Source organism: Zonotrichia albicollis, chromosome 8 (genome assembly GCF_047830755.1).
Source record: "Zonotrichia albicollis isolate bZonAlb1 chromosome 8, bZonAlb1.hap1, whole genome shotgun sequence".
Taxonomy (NCBI): Eukaryota; Metazoa; Chordata; class Aves; order Passeriformes; family Passerellidae; genus Zonotrichia; species Zonotrichia albicollis.
The window spans coordinates 24,346,510-24,364,323 of NC_133826.1; the positions used below are offsets into that span (position 1 = coordinate 24,346,510).

The following is a 17,814-nucleotide window of genomic DNA, read 5'->3' on the forward strand; positions in this document are numbered from 1 at the left end:
TTTGTGGTGGTTCTACTGGCCCCTTTTGTATTCTCAGAAGTTAGTCTTCATTTCCAGCTCAGCTCTGAGGAAGAAATTCCAACTATCTTGGTTTATGGTTACTGTCATTTCTGTATGTAGTGATGTAAAAACTGGAGTAATGAGCATGGATGAAATATTTGGATTTATAGGAAAGAAGATAGGTCAGAACAGCTGTAAAGAGTTCTTGGTGTCTTTGGGAAAGGATGAAAGGGAAAGAAAGGTCAGGAGTCACCTGTGCTGGGACCTCTGTGCAATGCAGTGAGCCCTGAACCTGATGTTCTGTGTCATGAGAATCAGGCTCTGTCTGAAAACTTCTCAGGAAGGAAATTCCTCCCTGCCAGGGTAGGCAGGCCCTGGCACAGGGTGCCCAGAGAAGCTGTGGCTGCCCCTGCATCCTTGACAGTGTCCAAGGCCAGGCTGGACAGGGCTTGGAGCACCCTGGGCTGGTGGAAGGTGTCCCTGCCCATGGCAGAGGTGGGACTGGATGGGCTTTGAGGTCTCTTCCAGCCCAAACTATCAGAAGAGGCTTTGGATGCAGTAACCAAGGTGACTCAAAGAGTTCAGCCTTGATTTCTTGAGCATTGCTTAAAAAAAGATGTGTAGAAGTGTGTAGATTCTGGTTTTCTGAAGTTAGGAACCAAATACATTGATTATTTGTTTGCTGAACTGTTTTATAAGGTGAGGGCAGACAGTGAGCAGGATTTATCAGAAGACATCATGGTTCTTTCAGAAAATGCTGCGTGTGAAAAAATGGAAGCCACGATGCCCAATCTGCAAAGCACTGAGGAAAAGGAGCCACAACCCAGCTTTCATGTGGCTCAGGAAAACAGGCACCAGGAAATCTGGTCAGTCCTGGAAGGTGTTTGGAACACCATGAACTTGTACAGGTACAGCTTGCTAAAAAGGCTCAGAACTAACACATAGCTGTGGGATCTCAGCACCTCAGGACTGAGGTGCCGAGTCACCAAGACCACCCTTGGGGGGCTCGGGAGTCCTGGAATGTTGCCAGAAGTGTCTGGTGGCTGGACTTTGACCCTACACGGGAGACGACACCTGTATGAGGATAGGAGGATTCCACCGGGGTGAATGGTGAAGGGATTAGTTAATTAGAGGGTGAGACACAGGGTTTAGGATTTCTGTACAGGGGGGTTTAGAGAAGTAAGATGGAGGAATTGGGGCGTGTCCTGTCCTTCTTCTTCTTCTTGTTCTCCTCCATCTTCTGTGGTGATGGTGGCACTTTGGGATTGGTCATTACTAAAAGTGCACCGGGCAATAAGGGTGAAAGGTATTGGGGAAAAATTATAAATATTGTATACGCAACTTTGGGTATAAAGATAGCTGACCGTCCAGAGGGGGGGGGGAGTGTGCTCACGGCTGGCTGCTGAGCAGAGCTCTGTCGGGCCGAAAGAAAATCTTTTAGATAAACAATTAATAACAGAGACCGAGAAAAGAACTGAAGCCTCTTCTCATCCTTTGGAACGCGGGCTGCCCCAAGGCCACCCCGGGCCTTTCCAGGCCCTCCAAACAGCCGAAAACCGGATACATAGCCTTAGATAACTTTCAAACAAGCACACTTTAGAAACCATGCTTTTTTTACCCTGTAATTAATCAATTTAGATTAATTGATAATGCCCAAAACAAAGATCACAAAAGTTGGGAGCATGCAAATTGTTATGTCAGTCAGAGCTTTTTTATTAACTGCTTTTCTATCTCTTCTTTATTTCTTTTGAATTTCAGTATTGAGCTGTTCCAGAAGCTGGACCCCAGTGCAGTGACCATGGCTGGCAAGGCCTTGTTTGAGGAGGCTTTTCTGGGCCTGCAGAAGCTGCTGGCAGCAGTGAAGGACATCCGTGAGGGCATTGGCAGGTGAGCACTGCAGCTGGCCACAAATGTGTCACAGGCACCTGAAGTCACAAAAGTCTGAAGTATTTCAGCACCAAACCACTCTTTCTCTTGTGTGCTTGGTGACGTGATTTGCAGTAAAAATCCTGCTGCCAAGGTCAAGGCTGCCTTGAACCATTGGTAGCAAAAGATCAACCTGGAAGTGTTGCAGATGTGGAGATCTCTTGCAGGGAATTGCCTTTGATGCCTGGGATTTGTTTTCCAGTGTTAGACCAGCAAGTTGCCTCTGCTTAGGTGTAACTGGAGCTATTAATGATTATGATTAATACATCAGTTTTGATGGCAGGAACTCTGAATAATTCAGGGCATTTGTGTTTCAAATGTGAGACCCACTCAGATGGGGGGCAAAGTTCCAATAGAATGAAGGATGTAAAGTTGTGGGGCTTTGCTGTTCCCATTTTCTACATGACAGCCATAACGACAACAATCAGCTGCATTCTCTCTTAAGGCAGAATATTCCCTCTGTCTTCATAGAATCACAGAATCCCAGAATGGTTTGAGTTGGGAGGGACCTCAAAGCCCATCCAGTGCCACCCCTGCCATGGGCAGGGACACCTTCCACTGTCCCAGGTTGTTCCAAGCCCCATCCAGCCTGGCCTTGGGCACTGCCAGGGATCCAGGGGCAGCCACAGCTTCTCTGGGCACCCTGTGCCAGGGCCTGCCCACCCTCACAGAGAGGAATTCTTCCCCAGTATCCCATCTAACCCTGTCCTCTGGCAGGGGGAGCCCCATCCCTCCCCTGTTTTTTTGCAGCACAAAAATGTAAGTTTCAGGAAGAATAAGGAATCTCCTGTGTTGTCTTGGCTTAGTCCTTTTTACATGGCACTGAAATATAGATCCATTCAAAGAATTACAGTCTCTCTTTCAAATATAAATGATCAAAATATAAAAATTAGAAGCAGAAAAATATGGGTAGGAATGTGAGCTTGAGCAGCTGAGTGCTGATGGATTCAGTTTATTGCTGGTGGGTTTTTTCCCCTCTAAGGAAATTGTTTCAATCAAGTAGGTTACTGCTAAACTTTGCTGTCTTCATTCTGATGCTAAAGTTTTTGCAAGACATCCTGTGGTACCAGTTTATAAATGTGGTAGTTGAGAATAAATGGGAATATGGAGTATTCAGAATGGTTATTTTTGTGTTGCAGAGGTGTTTCATTTAAAACTGTTGGTTTTCTTTGTGGGAGGGCTCTGTAAAAATTAAAACTCCTAATAATAAAATGCACAGGGTGATTGTTGGAATTGAGTAGTTTTGCTGGACGCTTTGGAAATGCCTGCTCTGATGTGCAGGTTTGCAGTAGGTGGCATCATGGAGCAAGAAATGGGGAGAATTTGCTCCAAGCATTCCCTGCATTGGCCTTGAGTGAAGGGGTTTAAGGGAGTTTGAGAGTTCTGAGGAGCTTTTCCAAAGAGCCAGGAGCCAGGTTAATGTCTCATTGCAGTTTTATGAATATTACAGAATATTAAAGCAAAAATTCAGAAGCTTTCATAGAACCAGAATGGGTGGGGTTGGAAGGGACCTTAAAGCTCATCTGTTTCCACCCCCTCCATGGGCAGAGACACCTCACTTTCATTTTGCTCTGAAACTGACAAGCATATTTATATTTCTTGATTTTCGAAAAAAATGCCTCTCAGTGACTTAATCTAATGGCATGATTGAAAAAGGAGGCACTGGAGAAAAAATAGTGAGAAAGTTCTGTCTTGAATATTTGGAGGTAGCACAAATACAGGTAGCACTGTATTTAGTGATCAAATACAGCTGATTCTGTGGTACTTTCTGATAGCTGCTGCCCGGAACAAAGAGGAGAGAAAATACCTTGTGAAAGTTTGGAAACTTTACCAGTGAATGATGTTGAAAGTTCAACTGCATTAAAAGTTCAGATTTTCAGATTGTTAAAAACAATTAGAAAACATGATTGTTTTTTTTGAGATAAATGTAATGATATCCTTAATCATAAAAAAAAACAAACAACTACACCATTTGCACTACCCCAACTATTCAGGCTTGATAGCTAGAACATGTTAATGACAAATACAGATACAGAAAAGGAAAAAAAAATCTGTTTCATTGAAGATGTGTAACAGCTTTTGGCATGTTTCCCTGTTCTGGTAATTTCTGTAACACTGTGCAGGTTTTTAAATTTTGTCTTGATTTCTTCTTCTAACAGCACTGGTAGCAGAGTGTGTTTGTATTGCACAATTCTGCATGCCAGCAATGACAGCCTTCAGGTCTGAAATTAAGAATAATCAGTACATTTAGCATGTTCTAACTATATACCTTTACTATTGGTAATGGGCAAAGGGGATGAAACCTCTGAAATTTAAGCATCCAGTGAAATTGTGAAACCATTACATGATTTGAAATTATTTTGGATTGAGGATTTGTGAGTGTTCTCACTGGTGGCTTATATTTTATTTGAGTTGGGTATTATTTGGAACCAGTTAATTGGGGCACCTTATTTAAGGTCTCTTAAATTAACTCTTTAAAATGAAATAGGGGTTTAGATTAGCTGATGTTTGCCCTCAGCTGAACAGAACTTGTGATTTTAAGTTTCTATATGCAGCCCTAGGGAACTGGACATTGTCTTCATGTTTCCTGCCAGGTTTCTTTTAGATAAAAAATCCTTGTTCTTTCCTTGTAGGAAAGAAAGAAAATTCAGTCTTGGGTGAATTGATGCAGTTATTTCAAGCTGGATTTTTTTCCTTTCATCTCTTGGCTAAAAAAGAATTTTTTTGTTCATATGCCAACTTGAAAATCACTCATGTCTTATAGCTTATAAGCTTATATATACACTTAGATACAGGCCTCCTAAATATTTATACTAATATGCTGTCACCTGTAAAATATTTGTCTGTTACTGACTGCATAAGGAGCCTGAGTTCTGCTTTTCTAATATTTTATCTAAATTGAATTTCTCTCACACTCCCAATGGTTTGGAAAGATGTGGTTTAGTCCAGGGCTCTATAAACATGTGTAAATTAAAAGTGTAATTTCTTAAGATTTCAGTAGTGCAGGAAAGTGTTATTATATCAGAACTGATCACGGAATTGAAATAATTTAAAACAATTCTGCAGTGTTACCAGCTTTAGTACAGAATTCCTCAGATGCAGAGAAACTGTGTCCTCTTTATTTTTTCAGCTGGTCAGTGGAGGAATTGAGGTCTCTTCTCCTTGATGTCTCAATAGATAATTGTCTTCATTCCCTTAGGCTCTGGTGTCAGTTAATAATTTCTGCCATAAAGTCTCAATAAAGTCTCTAGATGAAGAGCTCTGCCTTTAATCTTCTCTGCACACAGTCTCTTTTTGGAACTAAAATGCGCATTAGCTCCCTGTTCAAAAAATATCAGGCATTCCAATCACTACTTGTTTGATCTTTAGAGTTTTATGCATTTAGGTGAAACCTGAAACAGAACTTACCTGCAGCCTTCTCTGCTGCCAGCCCCAAACTGAAATGCTGTGTTGTGCCAATGTTAATGACACCTGTAAGAAACAAAGCTCAAACGGAGCTGGAGGTGGGCAGTGCTCCCCAGGGGACAGGGCAGAGGTGCTGCTGTGCAGCTGCTCACACCCTGGTGCCTTTAGAGCAGTCTGGAAAGCAGAAAGGTTGCAGACATGGGGCTCTAAAGCCACGGTGCTTGGAGCCTGTAGAGCCAGGGGTGCCAGCACCATCAGCCGAGACAGTCTGATCTATTTCTTATCCATTTCTATTTATTACTGTATCTTACACCTTGTGCTTGGCATCAGGTGATTGACAGGACAGGAGGTAAACATTGGGAGTGGTTTGAGAAACACTTGAGATGAAATCATCAAGTCTGACTCTATCCTTTCTCCCTCCTGCCCCCAAGACAGCATTTAACCTCCAATTGGTGGCAGGTATCCATAGTAATTTCTTGGGTGTTTCTTTGACATTCCCTTCTTTACCTCACATGCTCAATATTTCCAGAAAACTGTGTAGAACCCCTCTGGAGTTGTTAGGTTGAAGCTGAAGTACAGAATGGGGGGTGTTGTGGTATGGCTCTGCAAGGCTGTGCTGATGCCAAGGCCAAGTGATTCCATGGATTTCCACCCTCTGCTTCTGAAGCAGTGTGGAGAGAGGAGCAGCAGCAGTGGTTGGTGTTGTAGTGCTGAGGTTCACATGGCTGCTTACAACAGCTGGATGTAAAAGCCCTTTCCTTCATGGATTACTGATTTATAGACAGTTCTCCAGACATAGTTCTGTAGTTGAGGGAGATGTTTTATCACTGAGAAACTTCCACTGAAATGAGGGCAACTTGATTTAATGAAGTAATGGAGGCAGAGTCAGTGCTCCTACAGACAGGTCCAAATTTCCCAGTGCTTCCCATTCCCTTAAAATGTCCATTTTCCATAGCACAGGGGGATGGCTACAGGTGATGAAAGGAACATGAAGTGATTGAAAGCAGTAGGGAGCAGTGGTGCTGAGAAATCATTGCTCTGCAGACAGAAATGTGTCAGTTTTGTACAGAAGAATATATTCCCAGACTGGAACTGGTATTGCAGCCCCTGTTTAGCTGCAGACAGCACCAGGCTGTTTTGTGAGTGCTGACCTGTTGGGAATCTGTGGGGGAGTTATGGTGCAGCTCAGCAGCTTCCCAGGGCTCTGTGTGGAATGAGGGCTCCCCCCTCAAAACAACAAATCTCTTACATTTGGAGCTGCTATAAAACTTGGAGCCAAATGTCAGACTTCTCATTCCACAGTGCAAACCCAGAAACCATTGACTTCATCCAGGCAAAGGCCATAAAATGAGATACAGGGTTTAACATTAAGTTACTTGGATGATTAATTACATTATTTGGTTTTTTCCCCAAAGAGCTGAAAGCACAGTGAGTTTGTCCATACACCTGAGGTCTTGCTGGAATACATTTGTGTGTTCCCTCCATCCTTCCTCAGGAGAGCTCCTGTGGCCAGGTTTTCCACTGGCATCTCAGTCCTTGGTACAGCAGGAAGAACAGGGATGGACAGATTTTACCCCAGCATTTTGTGATGGCCTTGGGGTGAGATTATTCATAACACCGTGGCTTTTGTGTTGTGTCCACTTGTGCATCCAGGCTGATGGCAGCAGTCAGGCAGGTTCTGCCTGGACTGGAGGGAATGATTCCATGAGGAATCTGCCTGACTGGAGGGAATGATTCCATGAGGAATCATTCATATAATTCAGCCTCTCCCAGGTTCAGGATGGTCTGCTCCTGCTGCTGCAGGTGCTGGGTGTGATAGGCAGGGCTGGATAGCCTGGAGCTGCTGGGTGGGCAGTGGGAGCTGCTGGGTGTGGGAGTGGGAGAATCCCACTTTGTTGGGTGGGAATGGGAGCTGTTGGGTGGGGATGGGAGCTGCTGGGGCAGTGGGAGCTGCCAGGATTCCCAGCGTTTCCATGGAGGGTTGCTGGCAGCTTCTCCCTGCCGGGGCTTTCCGCTGTCAAAGCCGATTGTCGCTGAGGTGCCCAGGGAAGTTTCTGAGGTGTTTTTAGGCAGAGCAGCCACTTGGTTCCCTTCCTGACTCCTGTTAAGGCAAACATTTTGGGTACTGCTTCTTAGGAAGCAGGGGGAAGAATGCATGACTAATTTTTGGTGATAATTCCTATGAAAAAAGATGAGAAAAAGCAGTGGACGCTCTGCTTTTAGAGGGAACTCAACAATAAATCCTGTGCTGTGTCATGGTCTTCCAGCCTGCTTCAAACACAGGCTCCTTTAACTGGTATTTTTAAACTTGCTCCGTTACTTTCCTGTTTTTTTTCAATTCCTAATTAATTCATTTATAAATGAAGCCTACAGCTTGCAAGAGGAGGGAGAGAATTTGGGCACTTTCCCATGGGAAAGTAAATAGAGCTTTCCCCAAACAATTTTCTTTTTCCAAGTTCAGTCATTATCTTAATCATGATTTAACTATGTAAGACTTAAAAATCCAGAATTTTCTCAGTATTTCTTAATATATATAAGGTGTTACTTGTGTTTCAATTTTGTGTTGATTTTAAGGTACATTTTGCAGCATTTAGGAGGGTTCTGCTTTTCCTGGTGAATGCAAATGAAGTTACTCTGAGGTGGAACTGAATTGTATCTGCCTGAATAGATGAGGATAATTAATTTTGTTAAAAACCAAGTTCTTTACTGGATTGGCTTTGGAGCCTTGTGGAAAAGGATGTTCATCAAGGAGCTTCATTAAAGCCACCTCTCTTCAGCTGCTGCATCCCACTGGCCCTTGGCTGTATTGAGTGGGAATTGGTGCTTATTAGAAGTAACAAAAATGGAAAGTGAGCTGCAGCATTTGGGCTGCACGTGGGAATCTGGAGGGAATGAGTTAAAGCTGGGGTGGGAATGTTGTGTGTGAGCCCAGGGGCCTCACTGGTGGGCACCAAGGGGCTTTCAGTTAATGCTGGGTTTCCTCCCTCCTCATTCAGAAATGGCTCACAAAAACATGGAGGGAATTCTTAATTAGAAAAAGCCTTCAGAAAAGTCCTCACAGAAATAATAAGCTCTTTAATTCTGTTAGAGTAGTGGAAGGGAAAATTCTTCAAAGTTCATAATTTCCTTTTTGTTCAAGTAATTTTTTTTCCCTTGAAGATTTCTGACATTTTTTTAACTCTTTCATAGACTCCTTTTCTACTTGCTTTAAATCATCCCCAGACTTTTCTTTTTCAGAATTTTAACCCCAACCAGCAGTTTCCAAGATATTTGGACCCTCTATAACTTCCTCAGAAGACATGAGGTATGGCATTTTCTTTGGGGTTTGATCACTTCACTTACAGTTTTTATTTCAAGAAGCTCTGAGGTCATGTCTCATCACTGTATTTCCATTAAGAATTTTGATTCTTTGCTCTTATTTATTAGTTGTTGAACATAAAGATAGATTTTGGTTGGATTTCAACAGGTATTTGAATTGTTCATGTGATTTGCTGAGTGCTCAGTTGGTGTGAATGACTTGCTGTGGAGAGTAAAAAAGCCTCAAAATGAATGTTTTTAGTAGAATATTTCTGTTTAATATGTTACATATTTCAGGCTTGCAGTGCTCTGCTGTGCAGGGAAATGTATTTGGGGTTTGGGCCTTCACATATATTTTTGGAATTGATGCAAATCAGAACTTATTTCATTTGAGATACACACACATATATCTACACGTATGTATATGTGAATAAAACTATAGGGTAACTTAAGAGGGGAGGAAGAATTCTTGAAGGTCTTTAAGATTTTTGCTGAAGTGGTTAGAAAATGGAGCTGGAATTAGTAATATTAGATTTTATTACACGATAGAGGATGACATTTTTAATGTACTGTCTCAGCTTGAGAGCCTGTTAAGGAATACATGAGCTGTATCTGCTCTTCCTACTGTATAATTGTAGAAGACATGTGATACTTGATAAATGACTATATTCATTTTCTTCTTTGTTTTAGATCAATAACAGTCTGAAGTTCACTGCTGAGGAGCTGTATGAATGTGTTTCACAGGAGCTCTACAGGTGAGCCAGTTACTGACCCCACTGGGGGAGCAGAGGCAGCTTTTTCACCTGTACTACCAAGGTACAATCAGAGGAATCATCTGGGTCAATAAAAATCCCCCTTTGTAGGAATAGTGTAGGGAGAATAAATGGGGGATATTTAAAATTCCCTTTTTAATTTTAATGCCCAAATAACACAGATCAGGAGAGGACAAAAATTAAATTGGACTTGAGGAATCAGTGCTTACATGGAGATTTTCAGCTGTTGAAGGTGAGGTATTGAGCCCTCTCTCCTCTGCCAGTGGTTTCTGGCTCATTTCTTTATGAATTTGTGTCACTGAAGGTTTGTGAATCCAGGCTCTGGGAGGTCTCTAAAATGCCGTCATGGATTTTTAATAATTCTGAGCTGGCTAATAAAGGGCAGGTCACTGGATTTTGCTGTTGTGTGGATATGAATGAGCTGTCACTCGCCAGGATCAGCTGAGTGAAAGGCTGGAGCATGAATTACTCTTAAAAGCTTCCCTTTTCCTGGATTAATTCTGGGTCCCTGAATCTTCTGTGAAGTTCAGTGTGCAGATTGCAAGATCAGGACACAAAGTTATTCAGGGAGGGAGACATTCAATATTTATATCTGTAATAAAAAACAGTTTAAAAGCTTCACTCCCACAAGGTGATGGCTCTAGACCTGTATAGATACAGGCATAAAGAAAACAGTGTGTGGAAATCTGTGCTCAGCAGAGTAAAGCTTTGGAGACTTCCCTGGCAGCCCTTGGGCTGTGCTTGGGGAACTCAGTGATTGGGGTTTTCTTCCTTTTTTTGAGGAGCAGCTTTTAAATGGTGTTTTGAGAAAGAATCTTTTGGAAACCTAAGCTAGGGCATGTTTATTTGTGATCGGGTTGAAATTACTCTTTTGAAAGGGTCTAAGTTGTAAGGGGGTGTATCCAGATCCTTATTTTGGTGTGAGTACAGGCTCTGTCAGTGTGTGAAGGATGGTTGAACTGAACCTTCCAGAAGCCCAGATCTCTGCAGAAGGTTGATGTCAGTGACCTCTCCTGACAATTTTACCTGCCCTGGAAGGGACCAGGGGCTCTGCCTGTGGCAGCTGTGGGTCGGCTGTTGCAAGGAGCCCATGTGAAATCCTCAGATGTAGCAGCTGCAGTGCAAAAGTCACTGCTGCAGTGCAAAAGTCACTGCTGCTGCTTGAGTTTGATGGAAATGTCCTTGAAAACGTAAGGAGTATTTGTAAAGATTGCTGTTGCGCTGTGTCTGCTAACCTTTCTCTCCTGTCTCCCAGGGAGAGGCTGGAAGTGGGCTGCTGCCAGCTGGCACAGCTGGAGCAGACGCTGGAGCAGTGCCAGGCGTCCGTGCACAGGGAGGCCGAGAGCCGGGGCTGGCTCTGACCCGGGCTCAGCTCCGCCTCCTGTGGGGAGGAGAGGAAAAGGGAAGCGCTGGAGGAGCCTGAACCCTGCCGGCTTTTCTTCTCGAAGGTGCTGGTTCGGCTTGGAGTTGAAGGGAAAACACAGTTTCACGTGGATATTAAATGTTGGGATTTCTGCTGAGAATTCTATTCGGTACTAGAATGTTCTGTCTTGTCTTGAGTGAGGGTGCTGCTGGATAGGCATGGATAGCCAGGAGCAGCAGGGCTGGTTTGGGATGCAGCAGCTGTGCTGTGCTGCTCTGAGCACCCAGCGTTCCTGAGGAGCTGAGCTGTTCATGGTTGGATAGGAAACCCCTCTGTTTGTTTTGCTGGTAGTTTACAAGTCACAAGAAAAAGGAATCTGTTGTGTGACCCAAGGGTAGGAAGTAGCCGAGTGCAAGGCCAGGAATGAAGGACTGACCCACAGGCACACCGTGTGTGTCCTGTGCAGTGAAGGCTTCAGAGAGGACATGGAATGGGCAAAGGAGCCGATTGATGCCTGTTTTTCCTTAAGGACAACACAGACCCCCTACCCTCACACAAGTGTTTGTCCCATACCCTTTTTCAGAGGAAAAGGGCTTTTCTCCTTTGTTTGAGCAGGCATTTTCTATTCATACAGTGGAAAGCTGCTAGCAGTGCTCTTGGGGAAACTCCTCATCCAGCTCCTGCCACATTCTTATGGAAGGTGGGCCTGGGTCCTCCCTGGATATCCCTCTGTGGCTGCACTGCTGGTTGCTTTCCAGAACTGCTTTAAGTCCATGAAACTTTTCCAAAGCCATTTTCTAAGGCCTTTAATGCTACCTCTTCTTGTATGTATTTGTACAGAGATGAGCTGACTGGCAAAGTTCTGAAGTGTCTATTTTGATACTAACTTTTGGATGTATTTGTAAATTCTTGATTGTAAAACTGTAATTTATTGTTACATAAACATTCTGAGTTCATTCTGAGTGGCTCTGCCCAGTCCCTGTGGATTCAAGTGCAGCACAGTCCTGCCAGGGAGTGGGGTGGAATTCCTGTTGGAGCACAGTGACTGTGCAGGGCTGTTCCCATGGGGATTCTCCAGCCCTGGGAGTGGGGTGGGGATGTTGGCTCTAAGGTGCTGATGGGGGCAGCTGCAGCACATGCTGGCTGGGAAGGGCTGTTGTGGAAGATGAGTCTTCTGTTCCCCTCCCAGCTCTCCCTGCCTACACCCATCAGAAATGTCACTTTTTGTGTCTCTCTGGACACCGCCTCCTTGAAGAAAAGGACACACAGCCAGGTCAGGGCACGCCTGTGGTGCAAGGGTTTCCCAAAAGGTACCTTTAATGTGTTTGCAGCAGCAGCAAGCAGTCAGTGCTAGTTTTGGCACCCAGAGTTAGATGTGCAGCACTACACATTAGACACCAAGTCATCCCACCCCAGTGTTTGATCCATAGGAACAGAGAAAGTGAACTAAAACAGGACTATGAGCACATACAAAATCAAGTTATTTGTGTTCTATCACACTTCCAGCTGGTAATATTAGAAAAATAAACTCAAGACAGGTACTACAACACATTTTCTTTGCCAGCTGGCAAGAGTTTAAAACCCATGAGAACCCCCCTCCCCAAACTATTGCAGTTGTACAAAGATCAGCTCACCCATAGTAACAAAACTGCTGTACAGAAAGCATGCTCTGCATTCTCCTCAAAACACTTGGAGCCAGAATCCTTTTCCCAGCCTAGAAAGTCTGGGTGTGTCATGTCCAGAAACCCTATGCAGCTCTAAGGAAGGTGGTGCAGATTAACTCACACTATTGCAGCAGAGGCAGCAGCTCACCTGTGGGGGCAATCCACTGTCCCACTTGGGCTCTAGAAACTCCAAGGCTCTCTCTGTTTCAATAACCATTTATCTGCCATTTGCATTTCAACAGACAAAATACTCTGCTGAGTATATAAAAACTGTTATAAAAAGGCAATTGTAAAAGATAAGGTATTAGCAGAGGCATGTCAGCTTTTTTTAATAAAAAAAATAGCCATTATATCTATTTAAATAAGGCTTCTTGTTATAGATTGTTCCAGTTACTGAAGGAAACCAAGGCCTGATGAAAGAAAAAAACATCCCCCACAAATTTTACCCTTCTTGCCCCAAGAACACACCTCCAAGAAGTCATCCAATGTGCAAAGTAACAAATACTGGGGGAAGCTCCTGAAATGATATGCCCAGTCTAGTTTCTCCTGCATTATTTCAGAATCTTAAAACAAAACCAAAACCTTTAAAGTCCTAAAATACACAAAAAAACCCTTCATCTCAATATTTTTTCCAAAACAAATATATACAGCACGTTAATATGCAATATGCAAAAGCTCTGTGTTGCTGTTGGCAACATCTATGCCCTCCCCACCCCTATTCACAGGTGTACCTCTAACTGAAACACAATTACATCACTAAGCCTGTTAGTTTGAAAAGGGAATTTAATTCACTTAAAACTTGTAAATTTTGGTGTAGGGGCTCCACTCGTTTGACTCCGGATTGTAGACCTCAAGTGTGTTCAAGAACTCGTTGCCATCAAAGCCCCCCACTGCATAAATGGTGTTGGCCACGGTGGTGATGCCAGCGTTGCTCCTGGGCGTGGTCATGCTGCCCATCATCTTCCACTCGTTCCTGGCAGGGTCGTACATCTCCACACAGCTCACTGCGTGCGTGCCGTCAAATCCTCCGGCCACAAAGAGCTTCCCTGTGTGAGGAAAGGGAGCCACGCTCACTGCTCAGCACCAGCTGGCCCTGTGCCCTCACCAGGAGGCTCAACACAGCCCCAAGGGATCCAGGTGTTGTCACAGACCTTGGCCTGGTCAAGGTCTGCACTTACAGGAGCGATCTGCTTTGGGTCTCCTGCCCAGGAATTTGATTCAGAGTAAGAGCAAAGTCCAAATTCAAAGAGGTGCAGCTCTAGAAACTGCACAGTGACCTCTTTCAAAACAAAGAAGTGCAGTGAATGCCCCACAACCAAGAGGTTTTTTTTTAATTAAAACTGGGCATTTAACCAGGCTCCTACTGTATTGTTTCCTGCCCAGAAAGGAGCACAGCTTTGTATTCTTCTCATATGAGAGCAGACATGAAAGGCCCCGAGGCAGCAGCCCCAGCCCTACCATCTCTGACAGCCGCTCCGGCGCCGCGCCGTGCCACGTTCATGGGCGCCATCAGGGTCCAGGTGTTGTTCTCGGGGTTGTAGCGCTCCACGCTGTTGAGGCAGTTCCACGACTCGGCCCCGCCGATGATGTACAGGTACCCCCCCAGCTCACACACGGCCGACTGGTGCCTCCCTGCAACCAAAGCCAGCACAGTCAGCCACCAGCACCAGCAACTCAAAGGGGCAGTTCTGCTTTTTGTAGTTTTTGGTTTGGTGCAGTTCTGCAGCTGCCCTTTTCTCCCCATCCCTGCCCAGCTTCCCAACAAACTTACGGATGTTAAGGGGAGCACAGCTCGTCCAAGCCTTTGTTACAGGATCAAACACATCACAGTTCTTCAGTCCTTTCTGGCCATAGGGATCAGAACCACCCACAATGTACAGCTTTCCATTCAGGGCACACACTCCTGTCGACACAGGACAGAATGGCAAGTGAGTAAGAAGTGGCTGAGTCTCCGCCCCCCAGCTGGGCGCCGCAGAGGCCTCACCTGCGTTGCAGCGGTTGGTCCGCAGCTCGGGAACAGGGGTCCAGTCATCAATCTCGGGCTCGTACATCTCTCCACAGCTCAAGTCATCCGAGTGGCCGTTCGACCCACCCACGACGTACAGCTGCCCCTGAGAGGAACAAACCAACACCCGTCACCTCTCAGCACACCTGTCAGCTCATGAGCACTTGGATAACCATGGAACTACAGAGAAACAACTTTACAGCCATCCTGTTCTGTGTGCCCTGCTCAGCTCAGCCCCGTGCAGGCTGGCTCCCCACCCCACACACCATCAGCACCGCCATCTGGAACCGGGCCCTCGGCGTCCTCATGGGTGCAATGAACGTCCAGGTGTCCTTCTCGGGGTCGTAGCACTCCACGGTGCGCAGGCACTCCTCCCTGTTGTAGCCCCCTGCAAGCGAGAGGTTACTGGCCCCGCATCCAGAGACACCAGCCCAGCCCTGCCCGGCTCCCCTGCCCCGGCTCACCCGCAGCGATGAGCTTGCCGTTGAGCTCAGCCGTGCCCAGCCCCGAGCGCGCGTACTGCATGGGGGACATGGGCTTCTCGATGAGGTCGCTGGGCTGCAGCTCGAAGCTCAGGCTCTTCAGCAGCCGCGGGGTGCTCGAGGGGGAGCTCTGGGGGCTGTTGCGGCCGTGCAGGAAGATGACACACAGCACCCCGTCCAGCACGGCCAGGCACAGGTACGTGTTACCTGCGGGGACAGCACACCCTCAGCGCGGTGCCACGGGAAGGGGCACTGAGCTGGGTGCCACATGGGCTCTGCTGCTTGTGCCACTCCCCTTGGCAGCACAGAAACTACATTTTTTTCAGATTGCTGGTTTCAAAAGTGTTAGTTATTGACAACTATGCTTTAGACACTGAAAGAGCGCTTGAAGGACATACAACAGCAACTTAAACATGTGCTGGGAGTCTCTTTGCACACACAGAGCAAACAGCTCTGTTAATTAACTATGGGCTGCCTGTCTCCTTAGGATTTTCTGGGAAAATGATGACACACCATGGATTTAGTTCATAAGGAACTGAAATGTATGTCATCCCAGTTTGGCCCAGGTACATCAGAAGCACCCTACAAATTACTTAACTTGTATCATCAGTAAGAAGAAACACCTCAGCATTCCTTAGAGATGTGAAGGAAATCCCCAGGGAGCAGAAGGTGTCAGGTACCCAAGAGGAGACACATCTGTTAGACAGCCCCTGCCCCTGTTACTCACTCGAAGTCTTCTCTGAAGCAATGATTTTCCACTCGTGTTTAGGACTCTGAACAGTAGCATTTGGAGAAAGACTTCCAGAGGAGCTGCTACTGATCTGCTTGTGATCATTCTCACGTGGTGGCCTCTTCTGCAAAATCAAAAGGCAGCTACAGAAACCTAGCCAGAGATTACAGCTCCTTCTACCTCTGCTTCTCTGAGACACTGTGTAGCTACTCCAGAGCACACTTGCCTATACCTCCGCAGAGCAGCATTTATAGCACACCTATATTTTCAGCAGAACATCTTGCGTGCCCAGTAACAGTGGCCAAAAACCACCCTACACATTTCTCCTGGAACTCACTTTATCCTGTAACTGCAGCTTTATACTGCTGGTGCTGGACTGCAAAGCCCTGAAGTGAGTGAGCATTTCTAGCAGGATTTACAAATATAAGGAAATAGTTACATGCTGCTGGAAAGAATTGAGCTACCACACAGGAGCCTCACTTCCAAGCTCTGCTTCTGGAACTTGAGGTAATTATAGAATGCTGTTTGGAAGTGAATAAACTATTCTCTTCATTCCCTGAAGACAAACTAATTTCACCTCAGTTCTCGTGCTCAGATTAGCTGTTTCTTGGATTTTACTCCCTTGATACTTCCACTAACAAGAAATTTCTGCTTTCTTTTTATCTCCAATTAAATTTCTACTGCAGCTTACATTATTTTACTCTACTAAGAAAAAACTCAAAATTCCCACTTTCAGCACAGTTGGTTGGGTTGTTGAAGCTCTTCCTGAAGCACAGAAAGTTACTGTGCTGTCTATACTGTTCAGCAGCAGAGTTTATGACCATAGTCCCAAGTCTGCGATGCCTGCACAGTTCCCTGGAGCCTGATCTCCATGGAAACTGTCACAAGACTTCAGAAACACATCACCTAACTCAGATAACCTCACACAGAGGAGCTGGATTGCTAAGATCAGCTCACCGTGACAAGCAGCGCACTTGTAGAGAGCTTTTTTTTATTTCTGAACCTTCATCCAATTAACCACTTAAGCTCTTATCTTTAAATTGCCTCAACAGCAACAGAAAATACAAAGTTTTGTAATTTAAAAATGTAAAAGTTACAATTCGAGGACTGGCATCTAGGGGATTTTTAGGGTTAGTTCCCTCAACAGTTAAGGATACCTGAAGTTGGTGATTTTTCTTATTAGGAAGGATTTGTAGAAAAACATTCAGAAGTCCTGGTCTTAGTTCTGAAAATGAACTGTCCTAACATTCACCTCTCTGCTTCTAAGCATTACAAATTGTATCCAGAGGTAGAGAACCCTGTGAAGGCTTTCTAAAAATAATTAACAAACTGGAAAATTAGCTGGCTTTTCCATTTCCTCTCATTTCACTTCTAAAATCCACATTCTGGGATGGACACTGTTTTCCACATTAGCTAAGAATTTCATGAAGGAAACTTTTTGTATGAACATGTTTCACTGTTATAAAATATTACAATGTATTTGCTTCAAATTCTTAAATTTAAACCAAGTTCACTTGTATAAAGCAACTGATAATTTGCAACTGTTAGTCCTTTTTGATTGTTTCTATCTTAGCCTGCGTTTGTACTAAGCCATGTGGTTTTCTGGAGCTCAGAAGGATTACACCTGGTAAGAACTAAAAAATAAAACCATAACAAAAGACCTCTCCAAAAGCACAGGAGTGATTTGCACTCAGTCAAAGCATCAGAGAGATTTGGCAGCTACACCACCAGTGCAGCTGAACAAAAGAAGCGGACGCTGGCAGCTGAAGGATTAGAACTTGGATCTGGAATCTTTTTCTGGGCCCAAATTTACCAGACACATTCCCCACTGCAAGCCAATCAGTCCGTGCTTCTCTACAGTCTCTGGGAACTCTACAAGGTCTCAGCTGACTTCCTACAGCTGAGTGCTTGTCTGCCTCTTCTTTCTTCTAACAGCCAGGATTGATTTTGAAGTCAGAATTAGAGCACTATTGTTGTGGAAAGGCTGAGAGTCAGCCCAGCCTGCCAGAGAGACAGAAGCTGAGAGCACATCATGGCCTGCAGCAGCTCCCAGCCAGACACCTTCTCCTGCTGCATTTCTCCACTACAGCACCTGCTGCCTTCTCTGCCAGCAGAACACAGGACTTCAGGTGTGCTGTAAACTGCTCCAGTCTACCTGGGGTTACCTGA

The 17,814-nt window shown here is 45.0% G+C and overlaps 2 protein-coding genes across 7 annotated transcripts in view; one reads left to right on the forward strand and one right to left on the reverse strand.

The window, feature by feature from the left end:
- Nucleotides 1-12,984, forward strand: part of SWT1 (SWT1 RNA endoribonuclease homolog) — a 26,716-nt gene extending 13,732 nt beyond the window's left edge. For 2 of the 5 annotated variants that reach the window (XM_005487035.3, XM_074546290.1), the window contains exons 15-19: nucleotides 700-908; nucleotides 1,759-1,887; nucleotides 8,569-8,635; nucleotides 9,319-9,383; nucleotides 10,657-12,984. In XM_005487035.3, the coding sequence (XP_005487092.2) occupies nucleotides 700-908; nucleotides 1,759-1,887; nucleotides 8,569-8,635; nucleotides 9,319-9,383; nucleotides 10,657-10,762 (576 nt within the window). In that variant the 3' untranslated portion in view covers nucleotides 10,763-12,984. Of the gene's footprint in view, nucleotides 1-699; nucleotides 909-1,758; nucleotides 1,888-8,568; nucleotides 8,636-9,318; nucleotides 9,384-10,656 lie in introns of those variants that run through there. The other 3 variants (XM_074546291.1, XR_012581421.1, XM_005487036.4) reach the window with 3 other exon arrangements.
- IVNS1ABP (influenza virus NS1A binding protein) overlaps nucleotides 12,039-17,814 on the reverse strand; it is a 16,518-nt gene continuing 10,742 nt past the window's right edge. For both annotated transcript variants that reach the window (XM_005487033.4, XM_005487034.4), the window contains exons 9-15: nucleotides 15,643-15,769; nucleotides 14,898-15,122; nucleotides 14,700-14,821; nucleotides 14,413-14,539; nucleotides 14,200-14,331; nucleotides 13,887-14,060; nucleotides 12,039-13,474 (exon numbers count right to left, since the gene is read on the reverse strand). In XM_005487033.4, coding sequence (XP_005487090.2) covers nucleotides 13,221-13,474; nucleotides 13,887-14,060; nucleotides 14,200-14,331; nucleotides 14,413-14,539; nucleotides 14,700-14,821; nucleotides 14,898-15,122; nucleotides 15,643-15,769 — 1,161 coding nt within the window. In that variant the 3' untranslated portion in view covers nucleotides 12,039-13,220. The remainder of the gene's footprint in view (nucleotides 13,475-13,886; nucleotides 14,061-14,199; nucleotides 14,332-14,412; nucleotides 14,540-14,699; nucleotides 14,822-14,897; nucleotides 15,123-15,642; nucleotides 15,770-17,814) is intronic.